At 39.5% G+C, this 18,088-nt stretch overlaps 1 protein-coding gene across 1 annotated transcript in view; it reads left to right on the top strand.

The window, feature by feature from the left end:
* Nucleotides 1–18,088, top strand: part of col13a1 (collagen, type XIII, alpha 1) — a 58,872-nt gene that overhangs the window by 29,424 nt on the left and 11,360 nt on the right. The window contains exons 18-36 of the mRNA XM_076743945.1: nucleotides 3,207–3,242; nucleotides 3,332–3,385; nucleotides 5,083–5,169; nucleotides 5,270–5,296; nucleotides 5,430–5,465; nucleotides 5,586–5,642; nucleotides 5,732–5,755; nucleotides 5,872–5,925; nucleotides 6,091–6,135; nucleotides 6,327–6,461; nucleotides 8,310–8,381; nucleotides 8,587–8,628; nucleotides 8,742–8,792; nucleotides 10,462–10,488; nucleotides 10,625–10,711; nucleotides 13,028–13,063; nucleotides 14,621–14,674; nucleotides 14,769–14,822; nucleotides 15,625–15,660. Of these exons, the coding sequence (XP_076600060.1) occupies nucleotides 3,207–3,242; nucleotides 3,332–3,385; nucleotides 5,083–5,169; nucleotides 5,270–5,296; nucleotides 5,430–5,465; nucleotides 5,586–5,642; nucleotides 5,732–5,755; nucleotides 5,872–5,925; nucleotides 6,091–6,135; nucleotides 6,327–6,461; nucleotides 8,310–8,381; nucleotides 8,587–8,628; nucleotides 8,742–8,792; nucleotides 10,462–10,488; nucleotides 10,625–10,711; nucleotides 13,028–13,063; nucleotides 14,621–14,674; nucleotides 14,769–14,822; nucleotides 15,625–15,660 (1,014 nt within the window). The remainder of the gene's footprint in view (nucleotides 1–3,206; nucleotides 3,243–3,331; nucleotides 3,386–5,082; nucleotides 5,170–5,269; nucleotides 5,297–5,429; nucleotides 5,466–5,585; nucleotides 5,643–5,731; nucleotides 5,756–5,871; nucleotides 5,926–6,090; nucleotides 6,136–6,326; nucleotides 6,462–8,309; nucleotides 8,382–8,586; nucleotides 8,629–8,741; nucleotides 8,793–10,461; nucleotides 10,489–10,624; nucleotides 10,712–13,027; nucleotides 13,064–14,620; nucleotides 14,675–14,768; nucleotides 14,823–15,624; nucleotides 15,661–18,088) is intronic.

Here is an 18,088-nt window from a genome sequence, read left to right as displayed (position 1 = left end):
CATTAAGCCTCACAAATGGACAGATGGCGGAAAGAGGAAGAAAAAGCAAAAAGCGGAAAACTTCAAGGAAAGTGCATTTTCGCTGGTATCCAAAGGAAATAGCCATCTGGAAAGGCTGTTATATTTTAATAATAAAGAGAAAGTGCTTTTGCAGGCTTATCGTTCAAGATATCCTAATATGTTAGGTCGCCTAAGGAGTTGAGGCTTCCATCAACCAAGGGGATTTCTGTTCTATATATAATCTCAGAGAGCTGTCTTCTGGTGCCTTTGCCGGAGTGAAATAAATGGGACAGGCAGATGTTTTGTGGCATAGACAATAACCATCAATATCTGCACGGTGCTGCCAACAAAAGATGACTTCTCTAGACTCAACCTCTTCAGTTCCAAAGCTCTCAGCAAGCAATAGGCCCTAGGCCCTTATCTAGCCATGAAGGAAGTCGACACTGCTACCACCTCAGGACCTTATCCCATCTGTCACTGTGCTGAAATTCTCTACTACTTTTTTGTAGACTGATAATAAGTTCTGTCTTTGAAAGCAGCTTTTATTTTACTTCCCTGTGGGAACTGAGAGCAGCAACAGACCAGGATCAAGAGAGTGGATATAATGGCAAAGCATGAGTGTGTGCCAACAGTCGCACCACTTTGACTGAATGAAAAGGTATCTCTGCCTTTTTCCTTTCAATACAAATGAGAAACAGTGAGCTACCCAGCTGGAGGAAATATTATGAGTAAAGGGAAGACAGCAATTAAGTTCTCCAATCACCCACCTCATTCTATTATTCTTCACAGTAACCACACAATCTGTACGAAGCAGGTTTTTGCTTTTGCCGTTCAAAAGCAGACAGAAAAGAAAAACATGACCAAAATTGATTCCTCTACTTGAATGGATCATTGTCCATTTTAACTGTTGTGTAAGGTCATTGTGGAAGAATAAAGCCTTATTTGAGAAATCTGAATCTCCTGCAATAATCAGAAAACATCAGTGATAAGGTTGAGTAAGATTTATTTATCTTACACAAGATACCAAATACCAATATTTTGTCCAAATATCCATGGTCCACAGAGGACGATTCCTTAATGATTGCATTTTTCTTACAGAGGTCCATGAACTTTCCTCTAGTAGCACTCTCTACTAAAATATCAGCTTATCAGGAAAACTGCCTCTGCAAATCTCCAAGCAATACTCACACATTTATAGTCCCAGGAGGATGTTGAATATGAGAGTAAAAATGACAAATTCAAAATGAAAAATTCAGCTGCCTGCAAAAGGCTGTCTGAGGAGGCAAACAAAGTCAAAGGTAAAGGCCAGAAGACATGTCACAAACTGGCAACAGGTCACAAGTAGCAGATCATGGGCACGTTTACAAGTGAAGGGTAAGGGTCAAGAGTAGGATACAGGCAGACAAGTACAGCTACAGATACAGGCAGGACTGGCTAGAATAGCAGAAAAACAACACTGACAATCTGGCAGAGAACAATGGCAGGAGGAGGCAATGCAGGGAGTGGGAGCGAGTGTGCAGGTGGATGTGGACGTTAGGTGATGCAGTAAGGTGGGAACACAATGAGAACAAGTTGGCATGGGGGGAATGGCAGGTTGCTGGAATGATGTGAAACTGTCTGTGACATCTAAGGTATCATCTAGTAGCTTTCTGTCTAAACTAGACCATATATTTAACCTCACACAGCTTCACCTTTTTGCCTCCCATCATGGCTCATTTGAACCTTTTATGCCTTTTATGCATGACTACTTCATGTGTAGTTTCAATAGAAACTGTTGGTACTGAGTAATAAGTAATGTTATTCAATTGATAGACAAGGAAACTGTTTGTTGAAACATGTTCTTGTTTTGCTCCAGTGAAATACTGCATTTGGTGTCAGTGACTCTGGCTGACTGATGGTCTTTTTTTTTTTTTTTTAAAGAGCTTTGTATCAGCAGACTGATATATTGGTGTAAGCCTAATTCTGTCCAACTGTTACCAAGCATGCTGTTTCACTGTTTGGTGTACACGTGGAAACTGTACTTGTGCATGTGAGACATTACAAAAACCTTTGCTGTTAGGAGTTGCTTCTCCACATCCTTCCTCTGAAATGGAGTGTGACAAGATGACTTGGCTGCAGCACAAACAGAATGAAAACGAGTGATCCTGCCCATCATTGGAAGATGATTACAGTACTTTTCAGTGTGAGGGTGACTTCAAACTCATCCCTCTTTGTGCTTTTCTTCTGAAGTGGAAAGCCTGTGGCTGCATGGCTTCAATAAAGAGATTAGCATTTTGATAAATAAGGGCATAACATGCCAGTGTAAGAGATCCATGTGGGCCTACACCCACTGTATGTCATATGTTAAGAAAGAAAAATGGTGGATGGAGGACATAGTTTTAAGGCAACCAGAGCAATCTTCAATCTGAGCAGCCATAGACCAAAGGTAAGTGCTGTTTCCTGTCAGGGGTAGTTGGCTGAACCCCTCTGTGCTTTTAGAGCCATCACCACCCAGGCCCTCCTGAGGGTAGCAGGGATAATGGAGGTCCAGCAATGTGTAGCATTGTATGCAAGCAGACACTCTGTTCTGATGTGATCCTTTCCATGTATATCTTACAATTGACATGAGTGTGAAAAGTGCAGCCCAAGTGATACCTTACTCTGAATATGCGTGATTAGAGACATGTTTTGTGGCAGATTTGCATTTTTGCATTTTGCGGTTACATTTTGGGGGTGAACCAGTACTCTCAGAGACAAGAAAGCAATTTAGATGTGTCAGTTGTACTAATTTTGAATCTCATTATAGTTGTTTTGCATCTGTTTGTAGTTCTTTTGTGCCCATTTGTAGTTGTTTTGCATCTATTTGTTCTGTTCTCTTTGTGGCTGTTCTGTGTCACTTTGTGGTTGTTTTGCATTTTTTGTAGTTGTTTTTGTCTCTCTGTAGTTGCTTTGCATCTGTTTGTAGTCATTTGATTGACTTTCCAACAAGAAAAATTAATTGTCACTTCATACAAGGGCTCACCCCCAGGGCCCCACTGACCCCTTGGGCCTCTTCCCATGTGCTTCAGATGGTCATTCAGTAATCTATCCATATAATTGCAAAAATATTTGCTTTCTAGGTGTGTCTGCATACATTTTTCAATATCTTGAAGAAAATGTACATCAACTGTTTTCTTTTTCTTCCTTTTACATCATCTTTGACCTGTATGCCATCTTGGCCATGGTAGGGAGAACCAGGTTTCCCTGGCACTCCTGGGTTAAAGGTAAAACCACTTTCTGATCAGTGAGTGTGGCAGTTATGATATATCTAATCAATTCAGCCAGTCATAAATGTCTGTCTTCCACTGTAAAGGGCCAGGCTGGCATCCCTGGTACCCCTGGCATTCCTGGCAAGAGGGGCTACAGGGTAGGCCTGGAATGGAATGAGCATCCTAACTGTATGGTTGTGCTTGTGTCTGCCATCTTATTCCTATAGTAACTGGACATCTGTAAAGTCAGACATTCGCCACATCATTGCTCTGTGTTTGTGGGTGGCCATTGCTCCAATTAAGTCTCAGTTTGTTGTGTTTTACATTTCTGTGCTATCAGCTGTGCTTCACTTAGTGTTTGTTGGAGTGCTGTGGTCTTTCTAATGGGTGATATAGTCAGCCAGCCTTAATGACAGAATTTAGCTGGCTAACTTTTTATGGTTGAACTTTCATTCTGTTCTAACAGCACACAAAAATGCATTCTTTCATTCATTGTGAATCAAAGAATGGATTGTAAGAAAGTGTGCTGTGATCTGTGGGAATGTACAGAAAAGCTATTTGACAAGATAATCTTAACTCAAGTGCACTTACTAGCTTACTAACTTGTTTTCTACAACTACATCTCACAGTTTCCATTGGTGGATTGAGTACTCAGTAGTAATGGAGATGATATCATCACATGATGACGACCCTTCTACACATAGCCAAAATTCTTATCAGTGAGGAGGAGGATAGAGAATAGGACATGCAGCAGGTCAGGTGGACACTCCAGGCAGCACAAGGGGTGGACGATGAGAATCCCACCGTGACTGAAGACCAAAACAGACACTGCTAACTCAGTGGGGACCCAGTAAGTCCCCCTTACGTAGTTGGACTATCAGAACAGCTAGCCAGAGTATTTAAGGGAAAAGTAGTGAATACCACAACCCATTCAAAACCATAAGGTCTCTGCTAGTACAGACAGAACCCCAGCAGGTCGGACTGTTGTGCGACATTGGTGATGACATGATCATGACATCGCATGGGACAGCAGTGATGCAGCAAAGACCCCCCCCCCCCAGCCCCCCCCCCCCTTTTATAATTATCATATACAACCACCACACCTAAATTCTTTACACAGGTGTAGATGATGACAACTGTAGGGGATGACAACTGAATTATCTCCATGCTAACTGAGCAAACTTATTTCATTGATTAACACAGTGAGATTCAGGTGAAAACTGTGGAAAAAGCTAAGAAGTGGACAATGAGTTAAGATTTCTTGAATCAAACTATTATTTCCAAGGTCAAAATGAACTTGTATGCTCTAATCAAATAATGCCTGCTTATGTATATTTCTTTTCTTTCAAACAAGGTAACAATCTACATTCCAAGTGAATCATTTTTGCTGAATTCCATTGCGTGAACCATCTAAAAATATATGTATTAGAATAGATTATTATGAGGGTTACTGACTTCAGTATGCAGATATATGAGGCTCCTAGTGGCCATGTATTGAATAGCTGTTATTTGATAGCATCAAAGAAGAAGGAAGAAGAAAAAAATCTTGTTTTCTTTGCATAATTTATCCATTCATTGCATTATTCAGTAATTGTTAAAAACCTGATTTAAAGATTCATTCATGAGATTTTTCTTTTTTATATAGGATCCCATTCTAGTGTCAAGTAAGGGTTTATGTCATAGAAATTGAAACTTTGGATATAAGAACTGAAACAAAAATATCACTGACTGGCAGCATTTAAAACATCAGTATCCAGTATCAAAAATAATATTTATCGGTCAAATCCTATTGGGTATTGTTCTTCAATGGTTAATGCTGATAAATAGTATAGCTAAGACTCTGTTCTGTATGTAGGGTGAGAAGGGAGAGCCAAGCCTCACAGCCCAGGGAATTAAAGGAGAACCAGGTTCACCAGGACTGCCAGGCATGATCGGATCCAAGGTAAGGGGGTTATTTGATAAGTGAATGGATACCGATGAACAGCAATGCCGCCATTTCAACAAAAGCCCGTGGAAGTCAACATATGCTGTCCCTCTTACAGGGTGACAAAGGTGACCAGGGAGAGAAGGTAAGAAAAGACACCATTATGAAAAGAATTTAAAGAGCATTTAATGAGAAGGGTATTTTCCAAATACCAGCACAACTTGAGAATATTTATGGAGAACCTAAGTGTAATACCTTCATTTAACCTTAACTTTTAGGGGGAAGCAGGCCCTGAAGGTCCATCTGGACCAAGAGTAAGTCATGACCAGCAGACTCATAAATTGTTGCAAATATTGACACACAGTACACAAAATGTCCAATTTATAATCATTATGTTCATGATGAAGTTTACAAATGGTCATTTCACCTTATAGGGTCCACCAGGCCCAACTGGGGAGCCAGGAAAGGCTGAAATCCACAACAATGAAAATGTATGTCAGCCTTATTGAGTACGCTTTTTCTTAAATGTAGAAAAACTAAAGAATAAAGAGTTTTGTTAACCTTTAACATGCCTCCACAGGATATTCGCAACATACCTCTGATGGTAAGTACTTTCTACGATTCATTATTGTATATGTAAATATGGATTTATATGGATTTCGATGTGCAAAACAGTATTTTTTAAAGTTCTATTAAATGATGAGATCTCTTCTCCACCAGGGTCCACCTGGACTACCTGGACCTCCAGGTTCCCCTGGACTCCCTGGAGCCAAGGTAAGAGACATTTTAGAAAGACAGTTGAATACCCAATGATCTGCAATGATTCACATTACTAGAAACTAACCAACATACAGTGAAATGTGGGCTCTTGGCAGTCTTGGGCCCCAGGCCAGTTGCCTGCTTTGCTAAATTAGTAATCCAGCCTTGCTGTATCCTCAGGGTGAAGTGGGTCTACCAGGTGCTCCAGGACTGGATGGAGAGAAGGCAATTGTTATAAGTACTACATTATACCAGCCAGGCAGTTTTAATTGTTCCATGAATGCTTATTGTGATAGACTGCGATGACAAACATGTAGGAGTGATGATTGATGCTCCCCAATTTAGATTTGATGTAAAAATATTTCTGTCTTAATATAGCTTCCTTCAGGCACAATTAAGACCCCATGTGTTTTCAGGGACCCAGAGGGAAGCCAGGAGAATCTGGTCCCGCAGGCCCAGCCGGTCCTGAAGGTCCCAGGGGAGAGGGTGGTGTCATGGGTTTCCCTGGACCCAAGGGAGACAAGGGAGACATGGGTCCATCAGGATCACCTGTGAGTGACTGCATTAAGTCCACATCACACCACATCACATCACTGGCTGTGGTTCCCTGACCAAAGCCAGTGTCCCACATCTGTCATTATCCAGAGGGAAGGCCTTGGTTTTTCCAGCTGCTCTCTTATTATCTAATTAGAGACTCACTTGCTTGGAAGAGACCCCAGGAATGGCATAACTTTTAACTTTTAATTCACTGTGGCATGGATCCTAAATGTGCCCCCATATAAAGGCCTATGCTATTTGTAGCCTGATGTTACTTTAAGAGCCCATCGTAAATACTGATAGTCCTGTATATCTGTATGTTTGGCAGCTGACTTTGAAGGGAGACATTTGCTTTGCTCTTGCAAATACATCTTGTTTTATTTTTGAGTTTTTGAGATGGGCAGCATTGCGTCCCTGACTAAAGCGTCTTGGTACAACTAAGAAAATGTTATATGGTTGGTCAAAATGGCTGCATCAGTGGTTGATTTTTAAGCGCGCTCAGTTATTTTATTTGTTTTTGTATTTGAAATGAAAACACACAAAACACAACATGCAGTTAGCGAATGCCTTTGTACTGTACAGTATATTGTGTACTTGCAGCATGTGGTTTGTATAAAATTAATCAAATGCTCTTTAATAATCAGTTAGATTTTCAATTTTCTATTCTAAGAAATGTCTTTGAGGGCTGCTGCCATATGGTCTAATCATGTGCTCAAATTGCATCATTCGTAAGTAAGACAATATGAACATGTTACCAAGTTTTATGGAAGTTAGACTACTAGCTGTTTTGTGGGAATATGTGAGCCAGTGGGAGGATGTTCAGTGATCGAAGAACTAATCGAATCCTTTACTTAAGTAAAAGTACCAATTCAGCCATAAAAAAATACTAAAAAACTAATTATACAGCAAAATGTACATTAAGTATCACAAGCAGAATTGCTCATTATACACATGAGCATCTTTCAGAGTGTTATTTTAATATGTAAAATATAAAACTGGACTATTATTATTGACATATTCATGTATTAGAGGGATTTTAATATAGACTGTATCCCTTTATACACTGGTTTTTAATTTCAAATAATTTATCATGTTTTAAGATTTCATATTATGGTTGGAAATATTACCCTCACATACAACTAAACCTAAAAAAACTAAATCTGATGAATACAGAGGAAGTAAAAGGTACAATATTTGAAACGCATAAGATGTACAATGTAGAGCAAAACAGAAACACTAAGTACCTCAAATTTTTACCTACGTAAAGAGTAAATGTATTTATTTACTTTCTTCCACTAAGAATGGGACAATTCCAAACATCATTATCCAATAGAACAAGTTCTCAGTGATGGAGCTTGATTAACCCAGCTTCATGATAGGCTGCCTGCAGAAGCTGTGAAGAATAGAGGCTGGGTAAAATTTGGTGTCTGGATGCTGTTGGCTGATTCTCCATTAACTAACACCAACGCTTTAGTTACTAACACAAGTAAAACACAAGATAGGCCAAATCAGCACCATCTAGGGTGTAATGGTAGCATCGGGATTGGCCTTTGAACACAGATCAAAGTATGAAAGACCATTCAGTTCAGGTAAAAATGAAGGCCTCCCACTGCTGATATGAAGGAAAAATCAAACAATTTTTCATTTCAAATACAAAAACAAGCAACAAGTTTACAGAGGTATATTGCTCCTGGTGCGGATTGATCTTATGTCTTGATAATGAATACTAAGATTGGATAAAAACAAAAGTTTGTGATTTGTCTTTAGTGCTTTGTTTCTAACATGAAAATTAACGCATTAGTCCCTGAATTGAAATGCTCTGCCATTATTGTGATGTCCATCTCCCCTTCCTTGTTCTGTAGGGTTTAGATGGCCCTACGGGTGAAAAGGGGGCTACAGGGGCCTCAGGCCCTATTGGATTACCTGGTACAATGGTACGCAATGGTGCCCCTCAGGCTGCATCTTTCTGAATGCAGTGTCTGACCTGGCAAAGGGGGAACAGTGGAATACATTCTGTATTAACCCCAAATACTGTTTCAAAGTGTTGTGTTACTTCATTCACTTCAAAATTTGTGAGACAAAGGAACACTATATTGTCAACTTTGTGTCTTTCTGTGTCTTTGCCACCTATTGTCACAGGGTCCTAAAGGGGAACCTGGAGAAGGGGGAAGGTCAGAAATGGTAAGGATTAGTCTGATTAGAGCACTTCATGGTAAATTAGAACACAACACGTTTTATGAGCAATATCTTCTGAATTGAAATCTGTTGCCTTCGTTTGTTCCCCATAAATTTAGATTTATGGGCCTCCAGGGCCCCAAGGACCCCCAGGACCAGTTGGCCCAGCAGTGAGTAAAATATGCTATCTTAATCTAAAGACTAAGGCTGTATTTGAAACCGCCTAGCAGTACATACTGATTTGGTGAAAATGCAGCATAATATAAAGTATGCAAACTAAAGCAAAATCAGCATATACCAAAAATACATGGATGTCATACAGATTCAGGAAAAATCTCTAGTATGCATCTGACCAGTCATTTCACCTACTGTGTCCAACATTGTGAAGTTTTTTGCATTTCTATGTGCTATTTCATCACTAAATTCATTTTTGAGAATTTAAGAGGCAAGAAACCAAGTCTCTGGATTTTGAATATTGGCGGTTTTACAAAAAATGATGAAAATCAAAAGGTCACAGAGGGGATGCTGCACAGCAATGGCGGTTTGCCATTAGCTATGTTATTGTTTAGTTCCGCTTTCCCAAACTGGAAACCGGCTAATCCTGTCTAGCAAAATACTAAATATATCGATTTAACAGGTTCATGCTGCATATTACTTGAAAAACAATAGACAGTATGCTGTGTTTGGTGGTAGTATTTAGTAGGCATGAGTGTGCTCAGCCTTTACTGCGGAAACTAATGCAACAAAAAGTTCTGGTCACCACCCGGAATTTTAAATGTACGTAATATGCAGACATGGACAAATCTAAAGAAGCAGGAGGAATTTTCAGTATGTTATTTATCTTTGGAAGAATCATAATTTTCATTACATGTATTCTTCCCCATCAGCACTTCCTTCCCACAACCTGTTCAGGTTCTCCAATACAAGCTGCGAGATACAATCCTGATTGTAAGAAAGTTGGGATACTGTGTAAAGCATAAATAAAAAAGAATGTGGATATGCTAATCCTATCTGACATACACTCAATTGAAAACAATATAAAGACAACATATTTGATGTTTTACTTCACCAACTTCATTGATTCTTGTAAATATATGCTTATTCTGCATTTGATGCAGCCACATGCTTCAAACAAGTTGGGACAGGGGCAACAAAGACTGGGAAAGTTGTGGAACGTTTCAAAAACACCTGTTTGGATAATTCCACAGGTAAACAGGTTCATTGGTAAAAGGTGATAGCATCATGATTGGGTATGAAAGGGGCATCCTGGAAAGGCTCAGTCATTCACAAGCAAGAACAGAGTGAGGTTCACCACTCTGTGAAGACATGATTGCGGAAAGATTATTACTACATGGACCCAAGAACACTTTCCAAAACTGTTGCTGGTAAAAAACATTTGTTCATAAATGATTCCATTCTGCTTCAATTTATACACAGTATCCTAACATTATTGGAGTTGGGGTTGTACTTTTTCAATTATTATTATTATTATTATTATTATTATTATTATTATTATTATTATTATTATTCGTTCTAGTATAGGTACTAATTTTAATGAGGTCTACTATATTTAAGGTTCCCCGACTCTTAATTTTGTAACCTAAAAAAACTGAAATGTTCAGTGATTTAGTGAATCATAGATAATGACTATACAACATTCAAATATAATAGTATACTATTGTCTGCATATAACGAAATTCTGTATTCTTTATTTGTCTGTAGTATTTTTACTGTTTTACAATAATAATTGTTCATCTGAGGCACCACTAAAAAAGGTGCCAAACCTGAATTTCTATTATTTCAGTCAACCAGTAATCCCACTGTTTTTGTTCCATCCAGGGATCTCAAGGACCTTCAGGGCCTAAGGTGAGATATTAGGTCCATAAAATAATGTCAACCTGCTCCTCGTTTTACTAATCTACCTCAATTTATATGCTGTCTATATCATAGCCTTTATATGCATGAAAGTTTAAGAATGGGACTTTGTCACCCTGTGTCTCAGGGAGAACCAGGCATAGGCATCAGAGGAGAAAAGGGAGCGACAGGTCAGAAGGGCGACAAAGGAGACAGAGGCCATCTTGGACTCCCTGTAAGTACACCAGACTTCCTGTCCATTCGCAAATTTCAGAATTCTTTGTCTTCTATCTTCTATTTGTCTTCTATCCTGTTAAGTTTTCTTACTCAGCCTTGTTAATTTTGGGGATTATATGCAGGGGTGCACGTAACCAGAACACAGCAAAGCATTGTTACAAAAATCATAACTACGTAATGTCCAGTGGTGTCAAAATGCACCTTTGCATACAGGCAGCTTCCAGCAGCAACTGAATTGGGTCAGCAAGCTGTGCGTAATGTTGTTACTTCCAGCATTTCTAAACATGCATGTTTTATGTCTTCTTTTGTGAGGGATTTTGCTTTAATGAAGTGGTTAGAAGTCAATGTCATAAGTGCATATCATGCAGAACATTGCACATCAATCAGTGTAACTTACCATCTAACTATCAGTTAAGAGGAGAGTGGCAGTCCACTGAATTTTGGGGGTTTCTCTTTGATAGATCAGAGGACAGCAGAAAGAAAACACTCAGCAGTGTCCTCTGAGTATGACTTGGTCCAAAAAGTAAATACAAGCAATCTAGATTGTTCCTCTGCAATCAACAAGGTGGTTAAATTGTCTGTTATGCTGCCTTTGAGCAGTGCAGCATTTGAGAGGGGATTCTCACATCTCAGCACTGAGAACTGAGAGAACCATCTTTGCCATCTACCATGTAGGAAACTGAGGACAGTGAGAAAGACTGTTTTTATTCAGACCATGTAATGTATGGGGTGAATACCAAACACCTCCTGGTACTCACCTGAATACTTGAGTAAAAAAGTTACATGCACCCCTGATTATTGCTTCAATACAGAAATGTGAGCGTTATACAGTATCAGTCTCAAAAACCCATATTTTAGACAACCCTAACCCCTAGTTTAAGCTGCTACTGACTGATGTTTCATGTCTCAGATGTTGTCTTTATGTTGTCATAATCCTGTTAAAATGTTGCAAGGGCGGATCGTGTCAAAGGGAAGTAAATCATAAACATAACACTCCAAATCTAAACATTATACCTTCAAACAATGTTACTCAAATAATGCTTGGTCTCATAATTTCTTCTCCACTCTTCCAAATATTATCTACAGCCAATCGCTTTGGATTTTCATTCTTTGCTCTTGGTGGCCAAGAGAGCTCAGAGCATTGCAAGTTATCAAAGCTCATGCAAACAGACAAAAAATCCTAAGTAAATCACCCTCACATCTTCGACAGCACAGATCGACCATTTAGGAAAAAAAAATACTGTAAATACATAAAATGGAAAAAAAAGAGAAACACATTTACACACATATTTACATAGAAAGCTTAAAGAAACACTGCACATACCCGACCCGGGAAAGCTCTGTAAATGTGTTTCATATGACGTGCAGTTTGCATTTGTATCACGTTTCTTAATTAAGTGTTGAAGCAAAATGAGATGCAGTCACGAATTTGACCGCACCCATTGAGTAGTTTTTTTCCAGAGCTTTCGACCATATCTCATGGTCATCATCAATGGATGGAGTTTACTCAGTTTCCTTCTTGATTAAGTCCATGAGATAAGAATGAACATGTTTTGGGGGTTTTTTTTGTCAAATTTCACAAGCCATTTTTAAGGGCTTTAACAAATGACTGATGCCATTGCATTTTTGACAGGTTAGAGGTAAGTCAAATCCTTCCCTTAACAGACAAGTCTGAACAGGACAAGGTGTGGACTAATCCACCGCTGCAAATAGTCCCACACAAATGCAAATGCCGTTGGACTAACGTCTGATAAACTACAGTAGCAAGCTGTTTTACAAAATTACTGAGTCTCTAAAAAAAATGAAACATTACGTGTTTGCTGTTTTTAAAAGTCTTGAATGAACCAATGGGCTCATGGCTGAAAGTTGGTCTTTTCATAGGCTTTGTTGACAATAATATACAGAATAACACCAAACTTGCTCTTTCAAAAAAAGATACAGGGAGTAGCTAGAGTAGCAATTAGGCAACATAAGACTGAACAATGTCTACCACCTTTGCAGCTGGCACAGTATGACTGTGAAGTCAGTCAGACTCCAGAGCGTTACTATGAACAACATGGCTGTAAACCTGATGTCATCATCCACCATGACCACTGAAAGAAGTTACTCACAATTACTGTCACTCACTTTACCTCCACCTCCGCCACTTCCATCACTCATCATTTGTCATCATCTGAATATGTTTTTAAGTCACTTGAGTCACAGCTTCACTCACCCCCCCCACCTCCCCATCCCAACCCCACCCCCCACCCCACCTTCCTCCCACCATCTCCCCCATCATCTCTGCTCTCTAACTATGTACAACGCTATACAGGGGGCTCATGGGTTAGACGGCAGACCGGGTCCAGTGGTGAGTGGTGCAAGTCCTGCTCTGGTCCCCTCTCCCTTCTCTTCCTCCTCCTTCTCCTCCTCCACCCCGGTGCTACAGCTTGCGTGTTGTCTGCCATGTCTGCTTGTCATGTCCGCTTGCTTTCCTGCTTCCCATGCTTGTCCTGTCTCTTTTTCTCCCTAAAGTAGCTCTGTGAGGACAGTACTGTTTAGGGTTGGGTTCTGAGGATGCACTGGCATGAAGACTCTACTTTCATGGCAAACACAGTAGATATAACCCTAATGCCCCCATGGTTTATATTGGCTCATGCAAGGACCACACCCGTTACAGCAATCATTTAAGTGTGGCTAGAACAGAAGATTTTTTTCTAAAGTCTAAATTCTAAACTAAGCACAGAACAGCTTTCTATAGCCCATAAATTTGGGGGGAAAAAAGATTCAGGGGACTTTTTTTTCCTTTTTTTGAAGAAGGAATAGTATTGTGAAATGATACATACAAATATACATGGGTCACTATTGGCCTAAAAACTTTTCAGGCTATACACCTTTGTTTAATAGGTCAAAAATAACAAAATTCAATTCAATTCAATTATAAATATAGCCACAAATGGTGATTCTAGGTTCAAGCCTTTTTCATTTAACAGAAGGAATTGAAGTGGGACTATCACATGACTTTTTTGTTGTGCTAATGGAATAATTGCTGTGGAAATGTGCATTATGCTACATTTGTTTTGGTTTGCGTTCAGTTCAATTCAATCAATGTGCTTTTATTTTAGTGTTTACAGTTTGAGCAGCTTAAAAGTGTAACTTGTATGCTCAGTATACTGACATAAGAAATTAGGTGTTATGAGAAAATATGGAAATATTGATATCACAAGCAAATCATGGCCACTCTGTGTTTGTAGTTATAAGCACTACATTACTTCAAGATGATAGTCTTTAAAATAGGTCAAATCTGTTCATAATCTCGCACTACCACCTGGGTCCACAGAAGTGGAACGTTGTCTACTGCTGTCTGATTGTGGATGTCATAACAGTGCAAATCCTCAGTCCTCAATCCTGCCCCAACGGTCTCCTGCCTCATGATCCTGTATCAGCAGCGGGCTGCAAAGTTGCCATTGCTAAGAACTATCCAAAAGGAGCATGCAGGAAGCCCGCGCTGCATGTTGACATGTCCATCAGTGCATTTGGACAGCTGCATTATACACAGTGCTGTACATGCTGGATATGCTTGAGATTCAAGGTCTTCCTCTCCAAACCTGATTGCTACTCAGAGAACTTCAGCTGTTGACATTTTATTATTTTCCCTACTTTTTAACAGTTTGAACAGTAGTTCAACAAGCTTGGTGTATTTAATTCTTAAGGTGTCAGGACAGAAAATTCTGTCCTAACCCTATTCTGTCACTCCAGATTGGTGAAAAACAATTGGTCTAAATGGTTCATGACACTATCTTATGTAACATCTATTTATGTCCACCAGAAGGCTTGTTGATTTACTGATTTTTAAGTATTTATTAATGATATTTTCTCCTGTACTATTCTGCTAACAAGTATTTATTTTCTCTTTTCCGCTTTAAAGGGTCTGATAGGACCAGCAGGTGTTCCAGGGCCAGCAGGACCAAAGGGAGAGAGAGTGAGTATCACTGTGCATGTTTCTTTCTGTTTTAATTCAAAAATAAATATATACTATGAGGAGAATGTACATGCTGGATTTTGTCTCAATACAGGGTGAAAAGGGAGATACAGGATTACCAGGACCAATTGGGCCTCAAGGCATCCCTGTAAGTCTGTAATTCCATTTTAAATATTCATCACAATAGGAACCAATGTTTAGCTCATTGTCAGCATCATGTTCATAACAATGGCAAACATTTTACCAGACTTCTGAGAGTCTGACATGATGAAAGGCTGATACCAATACTGATGTAGCCTGAGTAGAGGCTGCAGAGTAGTCAAAATCCACTGTCTTTAAATGAAACTACATCAAAATGAAATAGAAATGAAAAGTGGATGTATTCAGATTGCTTATGCTTTGAAAATATGAAGCATGTTGCACTAAATGTGCAGTAAGCTCAGCTTTGTGTCTATTAATCAACCTTGTGAAAACAGATGGAAACCAAACCAAAGCACTTAAGGAGTGAGGGCTAATGTTTGTTGTTCACCACAGGTCCTCTAATGTGTTCTTATTGTAATAAAACCTGCCTGCTTTAAGTTTGCACCCAGTAGCTCTAATAACAAATACTGAAAACAGCTTTTTTGAAAATATCTCTTACTACACATCTTTCAAAAAGCAGACAGTCATGCAATCCCCAGTCGGAGTTAACAATTGTGAGGTTAACTGTAGTATTATATCACATTACGAAGTAATCAGGCCAATGATGTTGCATTGTGGCAGAAGTTAGGTGCAGCTTTCTTCCTGGATTAGCCTGTGCTTTTCTAACTCTTTGAAATGAATGAAAGCACTGCATTTTTGGTACAATGCTAATGTCACATTGAACATGGCCTTAGACAGCACACAAGCATATTTCCCAAAAAGACAAATATGCACATTTACTAATGTTATTTCCTCATTTCTTTTTGCAGGGTTTAGTAGGACCACAAGGATTCAAAGGAAACCGGGTAAGGTGTTTCTTATAATGTTCTGCCAGCTATAAAGATAGCAGAACCAGTTCTGATTCTGGCTAATGGACAGATTAGATTTCATTTTTGAAAAACACACAGACCAGGTCACTTCCACTCTTCAACCTGAACCAGACACTTTTTGAATCTTTATGAATTGTATAAGAACAAGCCAGGGTAGTATTTGCATCTAAAATATATAGAGCTCAGTCTGTACCAGCTCACAACTTCTGTTGTGATTTGGCGCTATGTAAATAAAATTGAATTGAATTGAATTGAATTGAATTGAATTGAATTGAATTGAACTGAACTGAATTGAATTGAATATTATTTAACCCCTGTCATTACTGTTATAACTTCCTTGTGGGGCCATAATAGGTCACCTGAGCACACTTCACGACTTCAAAGATGCTCTCGAGGAGGAGATGATAATTAAAGACCTGAATATCAATAAATCAGATGTTCTCTTTGATATCATGCATGAAAAGAAAGCCAGATGAGTCAGCTAGTTTGCTTTGATTTTTTTTGAACAATTCTGAATAATTCACATCAAGATGTATTTTGCCTTTCTGAGGCAAATGTATTTGTTTTGCAGTGGCTTTGTTTCGAAACTGAGGGTCATAGATGCACTTCAGAGCTGACACTTAAACTGATCAAAATACATGGATAATTGTTGAAAATACTCCAGACATGATGTTTTATTATCAAAGACAAAAAAAATGTAATGTAAATAAGTGACGTTGAAGACAGCTATGTTTGCATCATACTCCAGTTTTACTGTCTTAAATGTGACATCATAATGTGGTTTCAGTTTAGACTTGAAATTAGAAGATGGATATCAGTCACATGTCTGTGCATTTAAACACCGTTTTATTGATTGTCTCTGCTCTCATGGCATCATTCCCTGTTGCTGCAGGCAGCTATTTTCAGTTACAAAGCTCTAAAAACCCACTACCTCTACCTGCCCACCACCATACAGCAGACACAGTTAGCAACTAGCTGGTGAACAGAGTGGAGCAGTAAGCATTGTTTTCTTTTTTAGTTGTTGAGCTAAAATTCAATATTCCTTTATTAGTCCCGCGAGGGGAAATTCCGCAAAAAAAATGAGAGTGAATACTAGACATTCATTAGATGACCAGAAGCACAACTCTGAATAAAGTGAATAAACTGCTCATTTTCGAACTTCACACAGAGCCAAGCTAGCTGTTTTCCTTTGCGTATGTTAAAATAAGCTAACCACATTCACTGTACTTAACACACAAATATCGACTGATATCCATCATCTACTATTGGAAATAAAGCAAACTATTTCCGAAAATGCAGAACAGTTCCTTTAATTGGCATTGACTATCAAAAAGGCCCTGCAAAATGATATTGAGAAAAAATGTATTTCATCTCCAGGTTACAGTGTATCAGAGAATCTCTTGGGTCTATTTTGTATTTGCTTCGCCCTCTAAGAGCTGTCACTATTGGCTTTATCCCTGCATTTATGCACAGTCAGGAAGATTTTTTGTCCTGCCACTGTACACTTGCCTCTCTCAGGTCCTCATTTACAGTTTATAACACCATAGGAGCTGAGCTCTGTTCCCAAGTCATCTTCAGCAAAAAGCAGTCAACAAGCGAAGAACAAAATCAAGATTTCAGTTCTGTCACTCTGAATCTATCAATGCACTATTTGACAAACATGCCAGCAGATCTTCACCCCTGCTGTGAGGCTTGCCTTAATGTTAACCAAGTTGGGCTAGCACTGACTCCACAGGCTGCCTGTCAGTACTGTAGACACCTGTCTGTGCTAGAGGGGACTGGACATCTGCATGGCACTCTGGGTGGAGGGTGGCAGGGTCCCTCCAGAGGATGGGACAGACCACAACAGCTAATATTCAGTGGTGACTTCCCAGACATCCCAGAAAGGGACCCAGTGGCAGACAGCTTCCCTCTCTCGTCAGACTGGACCTGCTGGATGTTCCCATGTCCTCCAGTGTTGTTTGGAACGCTCCTCCAAAGCAACACAGCTCACCTGTATGTCACAGCCAAGGAGGTGGAGAGGGTGAAGGGCCACACCTTTTGTTGCACAACCACACCTTTCTCTTCACCTTGCTCCTCCCCTGCTTTGGTGTGTTCCCTGGCAGCCAAAAAGGACAGGGAGCCAGCGTGCAACCCACCTGCCGAGAAACAAAGTCGGTGCAGGTGGGAGTAACTTGTGTCTCAATCCAGCTGAGCAATGTAAATACAGTGACTTTTTGAGAGCCAACCACTTTTCCTTAAAGAGTCTTCCCTCACTAATGCAGTTTTAAACATGCTAGATGGCAGATGATGCATTGTCAGATCTGGCACTTCTACATATGCCCAATGGTGCACCTCTAATTCCATCATCTTGGATTAATGGGCTGCATGGGGAACATTATGGTACACAGTTAACCTTCTGCAG

The sequence above is a fragment of the Chaetodon auriga genome, chromosome 11 (genome assembly GCF_051107435.1).
Source record: "Chaetodon auriga isolate fChaAug3 chromosome 11, fChaAug3.hap1, whole genome shotgun sequence".
In the NCBI taxonomy this organism is placed as follows: Eukaryota; Metazoa; Chordata; class Actinopteri; order Chaetodontiformes; family Chaetodontidae; genus Chaetodon; species Chaetodon auriga.
Note: the sequence above shows the minus strand (reverse complement) of the source record. Positions and strands in the feature narration are given on the sequence as shown.